Source organism: Orcinus orca, chromosome 10 (genome assembly GCF_937001465.1).
Source record: "Orcinus orca chromosome 10, mOrcOrc1.1, whole genome shotgun sequence".
In the NCBI taxonomy this organism is placed as follows: Eukaryota; Metazoa; Chordata; class Mammalia; order Artiodactyla; family Delphinidae; genus Orcinus; species Orcinus orca.
In genome coordinates, this window is record NC_064568.1 from 62,569,239 (window position 1) to 62,588,070 (window position 18,832).

Sequence of the window (18,832 nt, forward strand, 5' to 3'; positions counted from 1 at the left end):
AAGATATTGTAAACCAATTGTGAAAAGTTTTCTCAGTGATTTTTTAATGCATGTGTTCATTTTTAAACAATGAGATCAGTAGATATTTAAAAAACAAACAATGAAAAAGACTTACCGAGGTAGCAGACTTGCTTATGAAATATATTTTATTTTATTGATATGCAAATTTCGTTAGACTGAACTCTATAAAACTGTTGGTTTTTTTAGGTCAAAGTACAGTCAAATATTGGCAATTTTATAAGGTTCAAGCTAATGTAATATTTTGTATATGAAAGATATTCTTTCCATTGTCTGATTTTATAGCAGTCATTTGTAAATGAATGGTAAAATTAGGTGAATAATGTGTTTACACAATGAGCGGTTGATACGTTTTTGTAACTTTATAAATTGATCTATTTTAGCAATGGAGATCTGAAGTGGATGAAAAAAGAGAAGTCTTCCATGCACTGGAGGATGAGCTACAGAGAGCAAAGACCATCAGTGATGAGATGTTTAAAACCTACAAAGAGCGTGACCTTGACTTTGACTGGCACAAAGAAAAAGCAGATCAGTTGGTTGAGAGGTGGCAGAATGTTCATGCTCAGATTGACAACAGGTTAGCACCCTTTTCATTCAGTTTTAGCTCAGATTTAATCTCTGCATTCTGGGTAAAGTCTAAATGTATTAGGCTTTTTACTTCCATATGTAATTCATTCCATAGAGTTAATTTCCATATGTAGTTAATTGTGTTAATTGCAAGAGCTCTGTCCAATTACATTTCTTTTTTATAGGGTGGCCTTTAGTAAGATATTTAACTTCCAAGTAAGTTATTTTTCTGTTCTGTGTTATTACAACTGTTTATGTACTCTGGCATTTATATAGTTAATCTACTTGCCTTTTCTGAAGGAAAAAACAATGTATTCTCTAATTATTAGAGAATTCTCTAATTATTACCAGTGATAATATCAAAATAACCATAACTTAGTAAGAGGAGGGTGGGTCATGCATTTCCTAGGGCCGGATGTAGCATCTATACTAGACAGGAAGCGTAAAGAAACTGAAATGTCCTAATGCTCATTTTAATCAAAGAGACAAGAAAGTCAAAATCATTTGCCTACTGACTGAAATAAAAAAGTGAAAAGAAATGGGATGGTTTTGGGGGCTCATCTTAAAAGAAATGGAATAGTGTTCCTTCTCATTCATTTTTTATGTTTTTATTAATGCAGCTAAAATGCATTTATTATATAGTGCCATTTGTGAGAAATAAATTATGTTTAAATATTTAGTATCTAATCTCTAAAATACATGATCTGTAGGTTTAATGTAGTGGTTTTAAAATCATAGAAACTGGGGTGTTTAATCACAGTTCCTAGAAAGTACCCTCTGAGTCCATGTTGAACCATTCATTGCTACCATGTCATTTTTTCAGAAGTGAACTGCCATTGCTGCAAACTTTAGGTCTTCAAGACTTGCTGATTGATAATTATTATGGTTAACTTTCCAGTTTTCCTGCTTTTTAGCTTTAGTCTCTCGGGCTTGTCCCTAGAATAATCAGTACCAATAAATTGCACAAGTCCTGGAGAAAAAGAATTTGTATTCAACCCAAGGCAGTGTAGGTGCCCTTGGAGATGGGCCTGGGATGCTGTGGCCTCGAATTCTCGACACACCCCTGTTGTTGTGCTTAGTGCATCTTAGGACAGTAATACTTTGTCCCTCCCTTTTTTCTACACCTTCCACCTTCCTATTGGTTACTCTTGGAAACCGTGACTATTCCTTTGTTAACCTCTTAGGTTACGGGACTTGGAAGGCATTGGGAAGTCGCTGAAATACTACAAAGATACCTATCACCCTTTAGATGACTGGATCCAGCAAGTTGAAACTACTCAGAGAAAGATTCAGGAAAACCAGCCTGAAAACAGTAAAACCCTAGCCACACAATTGAATCAACAGAAGGTGTGTAAACACAGTTCCTTGTGCTAGGGTTGTGTCTGCATTTGGTCACTCAGACCTTGACCTTCCTTTCTCTTGTTAGTAAGATAAGTCAGCAACTATTTCAAGGAAGGCAGGGAATAAATCAGAAATGTTAAAAATTTACACTCAAACCTACATCCATCCCTTATTTTGATTTAAGAAAGTTGCATGTTGCGACAGTTCAAGTTTCTAATGATCCTTTAATCGTAGGTATGGAAATCTCTCTGGTACTTTGCTGGCTGCAATAGTTTCATGGGATCCTAAATTTTAAAAAAAAAGTGGTTAGTCATAGAAAATTAAACAGCCACATGTGACCAAGAGTTAAATGCTTTGAGATTTTTGTTCCATCTTGAGGGGCCAGTAATTTCTAGCTCTCTTTAGATCAGGATTAGGTGGGGGATAAGGGTTTCAAGTCTACTTGTGGATAATTCCCATGGAGTTTAGTAATTTCTGCTTTGGAAGCCTCATGAGGGGGTGTCACATAGTGGCTTAATCTTGAAAGCTTGGACTTTACCCAATGAGGCAGATGACATTAAGTGCAGTGGGGTAGAGGGAATTCCCTGGCAATCCAGTGATTAGGACTTGGTGCTTTCACTGTCGAGGGCACAGGTTCAATCCCTGGTTGGGAAACTAAGATCCCATAAGCCATGTGGTGCAGCCAAATAAATCAATCAATCAATAAATAAAGGCTACAATTAAAAGAAAAAGTGCAGTGGGGTAGAGAGCTGTAGTCTTAAGTGATGTAGATATTTCTTAGTGCCTGAGATCTCAAGTTGTTGGATAGCATAGGGTTCCTTGTCCTTTTTCTCCTAACCTGTGTGTGCTTATAGATGCTGGTGTCTGAAATAGAAATGAAACAGAACAAAATGGATGAGTGTCAGAAATATGCAGAGCAGTACTCCACTGCAGTGAAGGTGAGAAGACCAGTTCCTTGCATCAGATTTCATGTTCAGATATTCAGGGAGGTGCTTCTACGGTATACTTTTAAAGCCTTTGCAGGTCATTCAGTCTGTGTTAAAAAGTGAAACAGAGAATCTTCACTTATCTGTTAATTCTTTATGAAAGTGTGAGTCACGTGATGACTCCTGGTTCTTTCATTCTCTCTCTGTGTCACACACGTGCACAGCCTGGCCACACCCCCATGTGCACCAGAATAAAATGTAGCTCTGTAATCCGCCTCTTACCATTTTGCTTCCCCTCTCCCCTCCTTGCTGGAGTGTTCCATGCAAGTATTGCTGGAGTACTCCATGGAAGTATTGCTGGAATATTCCATGGAAGAACGTCTACCTTGTGCTCTAAGTCACCACACCTCAGCTTCACCCATTCAGATCTGGAGTCCCATTTCCTAACTAGAGGAGAGGGAGGCTGAAAATAACTGGCACGCTGTCCCTATATGTCTCCATGAACTCCTAAAGAGACTTAGGAACTTTCCTGGGTACCCTAAATGTTTCTGATTTTTATTACCACCTTGGAAACATGTCAGGATTGGATTGATTCTTGAAAATGTAGTTTTGCAATGTTTTCTTGACTTACTCAGTGAAAGTAGATGCCCTTTCTCTGCATCAAATCACTATAGAATGAAGGGTTAGTGCTTTGCTTTAATTAATCTTACCATTTCCTTTATACAGGACTACGAATTACAAACTATGACCTACCGGGCTATGGTGGATTCACAACAAAAGTCTCCAGTGAAACGCCGGAGAATGCAGAGCTCGGCAGACCTCGTCATTCAAGAGGTGATACCCGTCCAGAGATGGGGAGGGTGTAAAAGAGAGAAGCAACACTTTAGCAATTTTACATTTATATATTTGTATTGTGGTAAAATGTCCATAATAGAAAATTCACCATTTTAGCCATTTTTAAGCATACAATTCAGTGGCGTTCAGTACATTCGTAATGTTGTACAACCTTGAACACAATCCATTTCCAGAACATTCCATCATCCCAAACAGATGCTCTCTATCTATAACAATGCATCTTATTAAGGGTTTTAAAAAAACCTTTGAAAATCTTCATTCAAGATGAATGAATTGCAGAGAATAATAAATGTGTATCATGATCAAATTTAGAAGAGGATTGCCATCACTGTGGTTTGCACAGCAGTAATCTCGTTCCTACTAGGTTATCATTGCTGGGGAGTCGTGAACTTCCCTGTCCCATAGACTAGTTAATATTTTAATTATTACTCAAGTGTTCATTCAGCTCATTTAGGGCAACTGGAGATTCTGTTTTTATTTTTATTTTTCCTTACTTGCAGTTCATGGACCTGAGGACCCGGTATACGGCTCTGGTCACCCTCATGACACAATATATTAAATTTGCTGGGGACTCATTGAAGCGTCTGGAGGAGGAGGAGGTAACCATTAACCATGGGCAGGTTACTGAAAAGGAGCCACGAGAGGGTTTCATGATAAACTCACGTGGTTGAGAGCTGATGTATAAGTGATTAATTACAAAATTACAGTGAAAAACAGTAGAGGCGTAGGATTTTTTGGTTTGTTATTAAGATTCTCTCGAACTGAAAAACATTACAAAAGAAAAAAGGAACAACCTTTTTGGAAAAAAAATTTTTTACTCTAGGTCTCTAGTATGAGAGCGTTAATGTCGTTAAGTGGTTCTATTTAAATTATGGAATGTTGGCAGTTTAGCAGAATGTTTTTCAGTTTTCTCACAGTTGAGAAGTATTGTTCTTTGAAGTATAGTTACTACTGTTATGATATCTGCAGAAATATTACATAAACACATTTTTTTATGCATTTTAAATTAATTTACATCTTCAAGGATTTAAAACATGAAAGCCATTAAGTTAGAAGTAGCAGGTGTTTATACAAAATGGTAGTACTTTTTAAGAATTGTGGGGGGGGTTATTTTGTTTTTGTTTTTAGCTTTGCCAAAAAGATATGGTGTATATTAAAAAGACTAAGTACCATTCTAATTTGGAGAACTTCGTTGCCTTTGATTATGCATTTAAAATATATTCAGAAACAGAAAGAATAAGGAGTTATTTATGGAAATATATTTTCATAAAACGCTATTGTATCTAATTTTGAAAGTATGCTCTGCTCTATTATCTTAATATGCTTTCTGTTCCTAACCTCAGAACAGACAAAAATAGTAAACCAAATGCTGTAGTAAGTAAATTGTGGGGCATTAGCCATTTAAATTAGACCGTTGTTGAAATTCTGTAGGTGACTGTACTTAGTATAACTCCATTCATATAATGAGAGAACCAAAATGGTAGTAAATGTCTAATAGATGTTGCTTTCTTAGTTTCTAAAATTATGACCGCTTTTGTAAACTACTTTTGTCTGTTCAGAGTTAATAGTTTTCGGCAACTAAATCACTAACATGGCTACTTGCAAGTCTTTATAACTAACTTCCTTTGGGTTTAGAAAGGAGAACCAGAATATTTTCACATTCAAATAATTGGCATACACTTCTCATCTATGAAGGAAAGTCCATATTTTTTTTACATTCTTAATTTTTAAGAGATATATATGATTCCATTTTAAATGGTATACAGATCTTTTAAATTGTGTATTTTGTAGTTAAATGTAATATAAGTAATTTAAGCCCTTCCCTTTCTTACAATGTATGTCTGCACATATATGAGCCAATTTGCTCAATGTATCTGATGAAGTAGAATAGTAGAAGTTGATAGAACCAAAAGATATTTCAAAAAGCCTGAAATATATCCAAAATTATGCTTGTCATCCTTTGAAATATAAAAGATTATGTTGAATTTAAAGTCAAAACAATGTAGCTTATGGAAGACCATGCAAAGATTATTATAATTTAAAGCAGATTTTAAAATTCCTTGTTAAAAATTCACCACTTAAGGATATTAATAATGGAATATCTTACAAAAGATACATAGCTCTGTTTTCAGATTCCAAAGAGTAGTGTTTCTGAAACTGGGTCTATCTATACTCACATGAGAGATCTTGGTCAGAGAGCAGAATTTTCCATGGTAAACATGAAATCAAAGAGGGATTCAAGTTAATTTCAAAGATAATACCAAACTAGTTACAGAAATATTAGTAGAGTGTCTGTAATAGATAGGTGGATAAAGATATTTCTCCAGTCTTTGTTGATCGCAAAATATATTAAATGTTAATTGCTGAGATTAAAGGACAGCATGTCTCCTTGGGGAACATTTAGATAAAACTTGAAGTTATTTTTATTTGAATAAGTTTGAAATATACAAGAAAGCAAATCAGCAATAGGACTAAATTGTTTCTAGTAATTTTTCTAATATTTGCTAAAAATTCAGAGTTATCCAGGCAACATGAGATTATTATCAGTCACTAAAATGACTCCAAAACACTGAGAATTTAACAACAGACATTTTTTTCTGAGAGAATTTTCATTTTTTTAAACCTTAGAACATGACCAAGAAAAAAAGGGAGGGACTCACAACTTCTGAGCAACAGCTAAGTTTTAAACAGAGTTTGATGAGGAATTGAGAAAGACCCTTTTAGAAATCATCTGCTGAAAACATGTTGAACACCTTATGTGTAAGCAGATAGAATGCTTCAGTATCACTGAGAGTTGACCCTGATAAGAAAATAAAGAAAATAGAACACTAAATATTGCAGGCTGTGATGAGATTTTTTTTTCATATGAATTCTTATTAAAAATCATATTTAGGTTAGCAAAGGAAACATCTAAAATTCTCATCAAGATTATTGGGGATCAAGAAATGAGAGGAAGAAAAATAAGATGCATGGTCTATAATACAAACTAAATTCTTGAGATTTACCAGGGCTTTTCCATGAAAATAAAATCTGCTATTTAGAATAATTTCCCTCCTTTTGTTTAAATTATTTCTAACTATGATGATTTTGAGCTGATGATGTGACACTAATAACCTTATGGTATTAATAAAGAGAAATTAAATTGTGATTATAAACTAGCCCTGATCATGTTCTGTAGTCAAGTGTATTTCTCCCAGCTGAGACTGATTCTGTAATCAGTAAACAAATTTTCTTAATTGGATCTGAATCCCTAAGTACACTTTTACAAGCATTTATATTTAACAAATATCTTTATGTTTATGGAGTATCTGAAGGTTCTTGTCAAAGTGCATTCATATGAGCCATGTCATTAAGGACAACAACAAAATCAGTGAGTATATGAAGCACATCTTTTCTAAAGCCACCAGGGACTATAGGTGCCTTTGCATTAGCAATTCTGGCTATTGTAAGTATCAGGGCAAATATAAATTAGTGAGGCATTTGATTGTAGAAATTACAGATTTTTATATAATTTTCCTCCTTCCGTATGTTAAGTATTATTTCCTCAATTGGCTCTCTGTTGCAAAGTTCTGTATCTTGCTTCTTTCACCATTAAGACAGGAGAATGTAAATATCATTTCAAATTTCCATTGGGCTAGAAAATGAAAACTAAATTCTCTAATGTCATTCAGTTCCTGTACATCGTATGTTCTTCTCAGCCCACAGGACTGAGTTGTGTGTGAGAGCAGAAAGAGAACTGTTGTGAGAATTTTGGTTCCTACTTTGTCACTTGCCTATTGTGTGAGTTTTCAAAATTATTTAACTTCCCTAGACCTCAGTGTCCTCATCTGGGGTGAGGGTCATACTGTAAGGTTCCTTCTTGCTGTAAAATTCTGAGCTAGCTAATTTTAAAAGCAGAATTATTCCTAAGAGACCAAAAAAAACAGAAAGAAAAGATTCCTTGATTTAGAAAACCTGACACTCAGGGTTTTTTGTCTTCTCCGACTGTTGACTTTCTGAAGCTGCTTCTCTGCAGATGGTGGTGGGGTTGGTGGTGGGGTTTGTTCTGCCTTTGGTTTCACTGGTCTGTGTAAGTCCTTTCATGAGCATGGCTTCAGATTCTTAAAGACAGATTGGAGTCGAATGGGTTTGACCCTTCTGAACGTCTCTCATAGATGAAAAGGTGTCAGGAGGCTTCTGAGCACGGGGTGTATTCAGATCTGCTCCAGCGGCAGGAGGCGACGGTGCTGGAGAATCGCAAACTCACGGGGAAGATAACAGAGCTGGAGAGGATGCTGGCTGAGCTTGAGAAGCAGAAGTCCCGGGTTGAGGAGGAGCTTCCAAAGGTCAGGGAGGCAGCAGAGAACGAGCTGAGGAAGCAGCAGAGGGATGCAGCGGACATCACCCTGCAGAAGATGCGGGCGGAGGGCGAGGCCCAGAGGTACCGCCGGGAGCTGGAGGCCGTTGAGGGGGAGAAGGAGGCGGCGCAGCGCGAGCTGGAGCGCGTGCGGAGGCTCACGGCCGAGGCCGAGGCCCAGAGGGAGGCCGTGCAGAGGAACCTGAGTGGCTTCCGGAAACAGCTGGAGGAGCACACCGCCACCAGGAGGGCCCTGGAGAACCATCTGAAGAGGAAAGACTCCAGCCTCCACGAGGTGGAGCAACAGAAAGATAAGCTGATGGAGGAACTAAGGAGAAAGAAGGACCACGAAGAGGAGCTCCTGAAGCTGGTCGAGCAGATGGAGAAAGACCTCACGTTCCAGAAACAGGTGGCGGAGAAACAGCTGAAGGAAAAGCAGAAAATTGAATCGGAAGCCAGAAGAAAAATAATCGAGATGCAGTGTTCGTACAAAGAAAACCCACTGCCAGCTTGTACGAGCACCCAGGCTGAGGAACTGAAGCAGCAGGTGGATGAGCTGACAGTGGCCAATAGAAAGGCTGAGAAGGACATGAGGGAGCTGAAGTATGAACTCAGTGCCCTGCAGCTCAAGAAAACTTCATCGGAGGAGAAGGCTCGCTTGCTCAAAGAAAAACTGGGTGAAACCAGCAATGCACTGAGATGCCTCAAGCTGGAGTTGGAAAGGAAGGACCAGGCGGAGGAGGGGTTCTCTCGGCAGCTCCGGGAGCTGGACAGGCAGCTGAGCCAGACCACAGGGAAGGCAGAAGAGGTCAGGCAGGAGGCCAATGACCTTAAGAGGATAAAGCACAACTATGAGCTAGAACTGGAATCTCTGCAGGACGAGAAAGGAAAGCTGCAGAGGGAGGTGGACCGGATCACCAGGACACAGGCCATCACCAAGAGGAGCATCCAGCATTTAAATTCACAAGTTACTTCTTTGCAGGATGACAAGGACTTCTCTGGCGAAAGAGCACGATCCTGCCAGAGAAAGTCAGATCACCTGAAAGAACAATTTGAGAAAAGCCACGCGCAGTTGCTTCAAAATATTCAAGCCGAAAAGGAGAATAATGAGAAAATCCAAAAGCTTAAAGAGGAATTGGGGAGAAGTAATGACTGTGCAGACACACTAAAGCACAAAGTGGATGAACTCACCAGACAGAATAACGAAACCAAGTTAATGATGGAGAGAATTCAGGCAGAATCGGCAAATGTGGTCTTAGAGAAACAAGCCATCCAGCAAAGATGTGAAGCACTGAAAATCCAGGCGGATGGTTTTAAAGACCAGCTTTGTGCCACAAACAAACACTTGCACAAACAGACGAAAACGGAACAGGATTTCCAGAGGAGGATCAAATGCCTGGAAGAAGACCTGGCCCAAAGTCAACATTTAGTAAGTGAATTTAAGCAGAAGTGCGACCAGCAGGACCTCATCATCCAGAACACGGAGAAGGAGGTGCAAAGTCTGAGTGCTGAGCTAAGTGCATCCAAAGAGGAGAAACGCCTTGGGGAGCAGGCAGTGCAGATGCAGCGGGCACAGGTGCAGGACCTGAACGACAGATTGAAAAAGGTGCAAGACGAACTGCACTTAAAGATCCTAGAGGAGCAGGTGACCCACAGGAAGATGGTTCTGTTTCAGGAGGAATCTGAGAAATTCAAATGTTCTGCAGAGGAGTTTCGGAAAAAGATGGAAAAACTGATGGACTCCAAAGTTATCACAGAACATGATATTTCGGGCATCCAGCTTGACTTTGTGTCTCTCCAGCGGGAAAACTTCAGGGCACAAGAGAACGCGAAGCTCTGTGAAACAAATATCCGAGAACTTGAGAGGCAGCTCCAGCAATATCGTGAGCAGATGCACCGAGGGCAGAATGGGGAGGCACCTCACTACCAGAAATGTCGGAAGCTCACAGATGAGCTGGCCGCCCAGAAACGGGAGGTGGAAAACCTGAAGCAAAAGATGGATCAGCAGATAAAAGAACAGGAGCATCAGTTAGTGATGCTCCAGTGTGAAATCCAGAAAAAGAACCCAGCCTTCAAGACACATCTTGAGATGGCAGTGAAGGAGTATCAGCGCCCAGGGGACTTCTCCTCCTCTCCCTCCATGGCCAGGTCCCCTCTACAGAGGTGGACTCAGGAACCACAGCTTTCGGAGGAAAGATGGCAACATCGGGGTGCTGAACAGATGCAGAAGGAGGGCCAGGGCGGGCCATCAGGGGCTCCGGTTGAGAAAGAGAAGAGTCAGCAGTGTTACTCTGAATACTTTTCTCAAACAAGCACCGAATTACAGATAACTTTTGATGAGATGAACCCTGTTGCAAGACCGTCAGAAATCGAGAAGCTAAGAAATCAAGGTCTGTACAATTCCAGACACGCTGTCAGGTGTCAAGATGACAAGTGTGAAATAGACCTGGTGACGCTTCTGGCACCCTTAGAGGTATACCCTGGATTCTGGAACCTTGCCAGCTACCCTCTGTCAGGTTTCCGCTCTTGTTTCCTTTCTCTGCTAGGCTACATTTTTTAACCATGTTGAATGTGAGTGGCTCTTTGTAGTCCAACAGAAAATCATGCTATCATTTTCTAGTGATTTACTTGAATCTTTACTACAAACTACAGTCTTCAATTTTTAAATGTTTGAGATGAAAAACACAGAGGTCATGGCTATCCTGTCATATCTGTGGGATTCTATTCCGAAAAATTTGACCCTAAAAAAAAAAACTAGAAAAACCAAGCAGTTAACTTTAATTTCTAACACGTTTTGTGGACAGATTTTACCTCCTGTCTTTTTTAGACATAGAATTTTAATACCTTAATTGTCATCTAAAGTTTAAACTTCAGACTGTCAAAATAATATTTCTTGTTCCTGAACCCTCTTGGGCTTGAAAGTGTTCTTCTCTTATCTCATCTTTGTTATTCTAGGAATTATATTTGGATTAAGAGTGGGTAACATGACAATGTTCTTTAGATGACTTTTAACGTCTTATAAATTCCCGTTACAGATAGCTAAGAACAAGCAGTATGCTATGCACACAGAAGTCACGGCATTAAAGCAAGAAAAGAGCCCAGTCCCCGGTGCTGATGAATGGCTGCTTGAAGGGTGCAGGGCACTGGGTGGACTCAAAAGAGATTTTCTTAAGAAGGGCTCAGAACCAGAGACCTTTCAGAACTTTGGTGGTGATCATGCATGCTCGGTCAGGGATGATGAGTTTCAGTTCCAAGGGCTCCGGCACACTGTGACGGCCAGGCAGTTGGTCGAAGCTAAGCTTCTGGACATGAAAACAGTTGAGCAGCTGCGACTTGGCCTTAAGACCGTTGAAGAAGTCCAGAAAACTCTGAGCAAGTTTTTGACAAAAGCCACCTCCATCGCAGGGCTTTACCTAGAATCCACAACAGAAAAGATTTCATTTTCCTCAGCTGCCAAGAAAATCATCATCGATAAGATGATGACTTTAGCATTTTTAGAAGCTCAGGCGGCCACGGGTTTCATAATTGACCCCCTTTCAGGGAAGACCTATTCTGTTGAGGATGCAATCCTTAAAGGTGTGGTTGACCCCGAATTCAAAATCAGGCTCCTTGAGGCAGAGAAGGCGGCCCTGGGGTATCCATGTTCTTCTAAGACACTGTCAGTGTTCCAAGCCATGGAAAATAGAATGCTTGACAGGCAAAGGGGCAAACATATGTTGGAGGTGCAGATTGCCAGTGGGGGCGTCATCGACCCCGTGAGGGGCATTCGGGTTCCTCCAGAAGTTGCCCTGCAGCAGGGGCTGCTAAATAACGCCATCCTGCAGTTTTTACATGAGCCATCCAGCAACACTAGAGCCTTTCCCAATCCCAATAATAAGCGAACCCTGTATTACTCAGAGTTACTGCGCATGTGTGTCTTTGACGTAGACGGGCAGTGCTTTCTGTTTCCATTTGGGGAGAGGAACATTTCCAATCTCAATGTAGCGAAAACTCACAGGATTGCTGTCGTCGATACTAAGACAGGAGCAGAACTGACTGCCTACGAGGCTTTCCAGAGAAACCTGATTGAGAAAAGTACCTACCTTGAGCTGTCAGGGCAGCAGTATCAATGGAAGGAAGCCACGTTTTTTGAGTCCTATGGGCGTCCCTGTCGTGTACTGACCGATACTAAGACAGGATTACAGTTCAGTATCAGCGAGGCCATAGAGCAGGGAACCATTGACAAAGCCTCCATCGAAAAGTATCAGGAAGGCTTCCTCACACTCACAGAACTTGCTGATTCCTTGCTGAGCAGGTTAGTCCCCAAGAAGGACTCGCGCAGTCCAGTGGCAGGGTACTGGCTGACTTCCAGTGGGGAAAGGATCTCTGTGCTAAAGGCCACACGTCGGAATCTGGTTGATCGGATCACCGCCCTCCGATGCCTTGAAGCCCAAGTCAGTACCGGGGGCATCATTGACCCTCTGACCGGCAAGAGGTACCGGGTGGCCGAGGCCTTGCACAGAGGCCTGGTGGACGAGGGGTTTGCGCAGCAGCTGCGGCAGTGTGAGTTAGTCGTCACGGGGATCAGTCACCCTATCAATAACAAAGTGATGTCAGTCGTGGAAGCTGTGAGTGCAAATATCATAAGTAAGGACATGGGAATCCGCTGTCTGGAATTTCAGTACTTGACAGGGGGGCTGATTGAGCCCCAGGCCCAGGCCCGCTTGTCGATTGAAGAAGCCCTCCAAGTAGGGATTATAGATGTCTTCATTGCTACAAAGCTCAAAGATCAAAAGTCCTATGCCAGAAACATCCTCTGTCCTCAAACGAAAAGAAAGTTGACATATAAAGAAGCCTTAGAAAAAGCTGATTTTGATTTCCACACAGGACTTAAACTCCTAGAAGTGTCTGAGCCCTTGATGACAGGGATTTCCAGCCTCTACTATTCTTCACAATAGGACCTGTTTATAGAACCAGAGTCAGGGGTGATGCTGTCTAGTTCGTCTGCTTTGTCCACAGCTTGACGGTATGAGATCCACGGCCTAGTAATTGTGTGACATGCTTGAAGCACTGTTAATTTCTTGAGGGCTGGAAACACCTGACTGCTCAGAAGAGAGAATACTTTTAATTTAAAAATTTTTTTAATTTTTTTAGATAAAGTTTTATTGGAATGCAGACACATGTTGTGTACATATTGTCTTTGGCTACTTTTGGGTACAAGGACGGAGTTGAGTAGTTCTAACAGTAACCATATGGCTCACAAAGCCTAAAACATTTGCTCTCTGGTCCTTTCAAGAATAAAGTTTGCTGTCTCCTGATCTGGAAGAATTTGCATCACTCCTTTAGACTAAACGTCAGGAGGCTTGGATTTTAGACTCCATTCTGCCCAAGAGAGAATACTTTTAAAATGGAAAATAACAAAAGATTTACTGCTCTTCATAATGGTTCCATTTAGCTTTGAGATTCGTTTTTTGACTCCTACCCAAACTAAATAAAAGTATTTTACCTGGAATATGGGATAAGCTTGAGGATCTCCAGCGAGTTTACAGCATCCTTTCTTCAGAACTCTGCATCACTGCCTGGATCCAGCCTGGTGTCAGGGTTCCCATTTATTAAATGATTCATTACACTCACTGAAAGAGCACTTAAAAAAGAACCGTGGAATCGCAGGGGAAAATGTAAACTTGTTCTCACATCCGTGAGGCTGTAGTGTTTCAGATTGCCTTGAAAAATGAACATTTTTAGTTTTTCTGTATGTCGTAATCTTCTTTACATATTATATTTTACCACCATCTCCCATTTCTAGTTACGACTTTGTAATTAAAAGCAGCATTATGCATGGGTTATGTGTTGGAGGAGAGGGAAGGTTTTTCTTCGTTCTATGTATTTTTTGTTTTGTGTAGACTTTATTCTTTCAGCTTTCCATTGTCTGTTACTTTTCTGTCATGACAGTTATGATTGTAATGCTAATGCAAAGGCAGCAATTCAGATTTCTTTTAGTGCTTCATGAATAAAGTTGAGTTTTTAAATGTGTCATATTAATAGACTAGCTAGGAGGTTAGGCTGATCATTCAAGACTATTTCTCACAGCTTGCTTTGCTACCATAAACATTTTGGAAGTACATCTGCTACGTGACGTGTTGAATATGGTAAAAAATGAATAAAATATCTCGATAACCTGTGTGTGATGAAAAAATATTTTCAAATCCTTGTTTTCTGTGGAGAGATCACTTTAATGGCTCGGTAATTTACTGGAATATGTCTTTTTTTTTTTTTAACCACTCACACCTGTCAGAAGTCACTGGAAGAAGAAAAGAAAGAGCATGTTGAAAAAGCCAGAGAATTACAAAAATGGGTATCAAATATCAGCAAGACATTGAAAGACGGAGAGAAGGCTGAAAAGTCTTCCTTCTTTAAGCAAAAGGTACTCACCGAGGTCCTGGTTTAATAATAATGATAATATCAATAATTATAGTGGGGAGAATTTACTGAGTTGATACAGTCCACCTAAAAAAAAAAATCCTTTAATTCTTTAGTTTCCCCCATTTCTATATGCAGTTATAATGAGGATCAGAGACGTTAAGTAACTTGCCCAAGGAATCACAGTATGTGGCAGAAGAAGCTGTCTCTGCTTCCAAAACCTGGACTTCATCAATATTAGTCTCACTGTTAGTCAACCAATATGTGGGACTGCTTTTCCTCACAGTGAGATCTGCTTCCTGATCGCTTTGAGGAACGTTGCAGGAGAGCAGAGTCACTCTGTTTGGTGCCCTGAGTACATTCATGCACTCTGTGTCATAAAGAGTTGCAAGCTCGTTCTTAGAATAGAAACAAAAAGTTTCAAGAGCAACAAACTGCAGACCAAGATGTTAACATTTGAGGATCGCATTTAGTTGTGCTTTTCTGGGTCTTTTCTATTTCCGAAAGAAGTGTTCTCCCATCATCCACTGGAAATTCTAGATTCTTTCCCTTCCCTAAATGAAGTCTTTAGTTCTGTAGGCTGTGTTCTGAACCCCACTACTTGACATAAGTTGAGTGGCCGCATTTCGTGAGATGTTACTGCTCTGAGGTGTCCTTTGGGCTGTCCCACCTGAAGCTCTTAGGGCACTGAGTTAAGCAGTTTTGCTGCTGCTACTGATAATGCTGGAATTGCTACTATATTTTAAAAAATAAATTTCCACTAAGTAAGCAGTATTTTTCTCGATTATGTTTCCTTCACTGCCCTGCTGCTCCTGCCTGACCTGTGGAAACTACAGAGGCAATCATTAGCTTTCCCTTCCAGCTCTGCATCAGTACACACTTGTCATCACTTGAAACAGACATTTTTGACATAATCCAATAACAGCAAGCTTCAACATCTTGTCTCATTTCGCCTATGGCATGAGGCAGATGAACCTTATTTGAGGTTCCCCCGGGAGAGGTTTATAGACCTGAGTATTTACTTGAATTCTCATTCAGTTGAAATAAAGCCAGCTTAGCTCATAGTCTAGCAAACTACATTTTATAGAGTGTGGGGGAAATAAGTTGGAAAGGAAAATTACATTTAGTGTTTTAAACCCAAAACCTTCAAAGCAATTTTATGCGAGTATTTAGTTTAAAACATTTTCTTCATTTTCCCCCTGTCAAATAGGAAAAGAGCTAAAATAGGGACACAAACTTAGCAAGGATTTCTTGAGAGAACAAGTTTCTTTTCAGGAATGTGGTTTATAAACGCTTGGTATTTCCTCATTTTGTAGTTCTAAATTCTCCAAAATTTTACCGACCAGTGTTAGTTTTAGACCTAGCAGACATAAAAGTAGAGAGATACCTTTGCAATGCAGATCATGGCCCCAGTTATAAATCTTAAATAACACTCGATGGTCTCTCTGTTGAAGGATATTTAAGGTAATTTGATGTCAGTAATAAATGTGTCTTTCAAAAAATCAGTATTGCCTCATGATTACCTATAGCCATGAAAAATAGACTTTAGGCTGACTCTCAGTAGAATACGTCTGGGGAAAATACACCTTTTCATTGTCCCATCATTTCATTTCTGCTCACTTAAAAGAACAGCATTTACTTTCTGATATTAGGTCTTCAGAAATGATACAGAGAGGAATTAGGAGAAAGTAAACAGGTCAATTTTATTTCTCTGTCACAGGCGACTTTTGCAAGTGAAGTCCTAGTAATAGAAATTATTTAATCTTGACCTGCAAACCTAGAGAGGAATACTTCTAGAGAGGAATTTTTTTCCAAAGGAGCATTGTATCCAGGAGCTTGGGGGAAGGAAGGGAAGGTTTTTGTTCCATGTTCATGTATCTTTTTGAGGATGGCAATGTTCTTCCAGTGCTGAACGTCTGGCCACCTGGGGTATCATTAAGGCATTCTCTATTCGTGGTTGGGCTGGGACAAATGCAAGAACCATATCACGCGGTATTATTATTTCCTCGTGGAAATGATGGCCTTAGGGTTAGAGGGAGGGACTTTCCTTCATCGTGCATTCTCAAAAGCAGTCTTCTTATCCAGGCCTGTGAACCAGTAATAAGTGATGGGTATTTACTCAGATCACCTGAAAATATTCCCATCGTGTGGGTCTTGATGAAAACTTGGAGTTTGTTTAAATGACTGTTGTGTCATCTTTGTGAAGGAAGAGCTTGAGTGTGTTTTCTTTACCTCACAGATTTCCAGTGAGGAAATATCAGTCAAGAAGGAACAATTATCTGAAGCACTGCAAACTATGCAGCTCTTCCTGGCTAAACACGGAGACAAGTATGTTGGTTTTCATTAGGTCTTTTATTTGAAGGAGGGGAGTGGTCTTCAAAACTCTTAGCGAAGTAGAGGATGGTAAATTGCAATGTAGAGTTTAAAAATGGGACTCAATCACAAATTTACTTAGTAATATAATAACCTAAGACTATAAACTTGGCTATTTAATTGTCGCTTTTCATCACTCTTGGTCTTTACCAAAATCCTGAAATGTACTTACTACCCCCATATATTGCTGATGAGGAAACAGGCTCAGAGAGTTTAGGATCTGTAGCTAGTGAGTAAAGATGCCAAGCCAAGTCTTGATTCTGAGTAGTACTTACTCTCCAAGACCTACCTTTTGGAAAATGTGTGTAAATACGTTCTTCATTTTCTTAGCTGAGAACTGTGGCAACTTAATTTCTTGTGGTTTGGTCCTACTTTTTGCAACAAGGCACTTCATATATTTCAGCTAATGCCTCAGACAGGGAAGGAATCTACCCTTTTCTTAAATATTGTTTGTCTGTCATCTTTAGAATTACTCTAGAATGATTTTATGTTGTACCTTAGGTTAAATTTATAAGGAAATTGGGTTAATTTCCTTATAAATTTCCTCTTTATTCATCCTTCTGCTTGAACAAGTTTCATCTTGATTCGTGGTACCTTACTTGTCCCTTTTCCATGTTGGAACTAACAATGGGATCTTTCCCTCTGTCAGACAACAGCAGTTGTTATTTTAGAAATTTGTGTATGCTAGAGAGGTGCTGATATATTAGTTTACACTCTTTTCCTTTAGTCCTTTTCCAGGCAAGAGAAGGATTCCTGGATGTTTTTAGGGTCATAAGGGCCATCCTTAATTTTCATATACAACCATTCTAAGACCTGAGTAATCTGTATATGAGATTATATTATATTTTATGACCCTATGCTAATTTAGAAAAGTATTCTTTGCAAAATCATCGAGGCTAGTGTGTCATCTTTATCACTTGAAGACTTATATTCGTCTTTTCGTACTTTCTGGTTATTTTAGAATGACAGACGAAGAAAGAAATGAATTGGAAAAACAAGTGAAAACTCTCCAAGAAAGTTATAATTTACTCTTTAGTGAATCTCTGAAACAACTACAACAATCACAAACCTTAGGAGATATAAAGGTAGAGGAGAAGGTAATGTTATTTATTTAGAACATGAGGCTGTTTTAAGACTTTTAGTTTAACTGCATGATTGTAGAAATATATGTCAATGACAAAGAAATGACCTTGAGTTGTGTACATGGAAGAAACATGGGTGGGGTTTATTTAAGTACTAGGAGATTTCAGTGTTGTTCATTAAATGCAGTCTTACACTTGCTGTCATCAATTTCTGTGACATCTTAATCTCTGCCTTGCATGGTAAAAGGAAGGAATCATTCATTTTTCTAACTCTTCTCTGTCAAAGCCATTCCTCTACTGTTATATAGATATATGTTATATAGATATGATAGATATTCTACTATATAAATATGATGGTATAAAATAGTCTGTGAGTCACCTCTAAACGTGACATTGGAGTATTAGGGGATTTGTCTGATTTTCAGAGATATCCATGAGATTTCTTTGAGAAATACTGGGCCATATGTTTTAGCGAGGATGCTCTAGCATCTTCTTAAAATATAACAGAAATAGCTTAAAATTTGGCCTATCCTTAAACTTTTAAAACTTGACAACACATATTCAACACAAAATCCAGTGTTCAAAAAGTTATCTTTATACTCAATTCCCTCACTCCCTGGAGTACTTTACATACTATTTGTCGTATTTTGAGGGTATGTAACGATTTTCCTGGCTCATGGGTTTTGGCTATCTGTGAAGAAGTCTGTATGCTGTAAACATCAATAGCATGGGGTTTGAAACTCTCTCTTGTGTCAGGAGACTAATCTCACCCGATTGCAGAGAGCATGGTTTGCCTTCTAGGTGTGTGTCCTGTTTCCTCACCCTCATCATTTCCTGTGTCCTCACTAACCTTCTTAATGTACACGATATGAAGTTTTCAGTTCACAGATGCATGTCGTTTTCAAAGCTTTATCACATCCTGTGCTCTCGAATAG

At 39.5% G+C, this 18,832-nt stretch overlaps 1 protein-coding gene across 6 annotated transcripts in view; it reads left to right on the top strand.

The window, feature by feature from the left end:
• The window catches only part of DST (dystonin), a 494,628-nt gene that overhangs the window by 330,157 nt on the left and 145,639 nt on the right, over nucleotides 1–18,832 (top strand). For 4 of the 6 annotated variants that reach the window (XM_012532210.3, XM_033424315.2, XM_033424316.2 and 1 more), the window contains 8 exons: nucleotides 402–595; nucleotides 1,770–1,932; nucleotides 2,781–2,864; nucleotides 3,579–3,686; nucleotides 4,208–4,306; nucleotides 14,318–14,446; nucleotides 16,682–16,770; nucleotides 17,777–17,912. In XM_012532210.3, coding sequence (XP_012387664.2) covers nucleotides 402–595; nucleotides 1,770–1,932; nucleotides 2,781–2,864; nucleotides 3,579–3,686; nucleotides 4,208–4,306; nucleotides 14,318–14,446; nucleotides 16,682–16,770; nucleotides 17,777–17,912 — 1,002 coding nt within the window. Of the gene's footprint in view, nucleotides 1–401; nucleotides 596–1,769; nucleotides 1,933–2,780; nucleotides 2,865–3,578; nucleotides 3,687–4,207; nucleotides 4,307–7,861; nucleotides 10,517–11,078; nucleotides 14,200–14,317; nucleotides 14,447–16,681; nucleotides 16,771–17,776; nucleotides 17,913–18,832 lie in introns of those variants that run through there. The other 2 variants (XM_033424298.2, XM_033424325.2) reach the window with 2 other exon arrangements.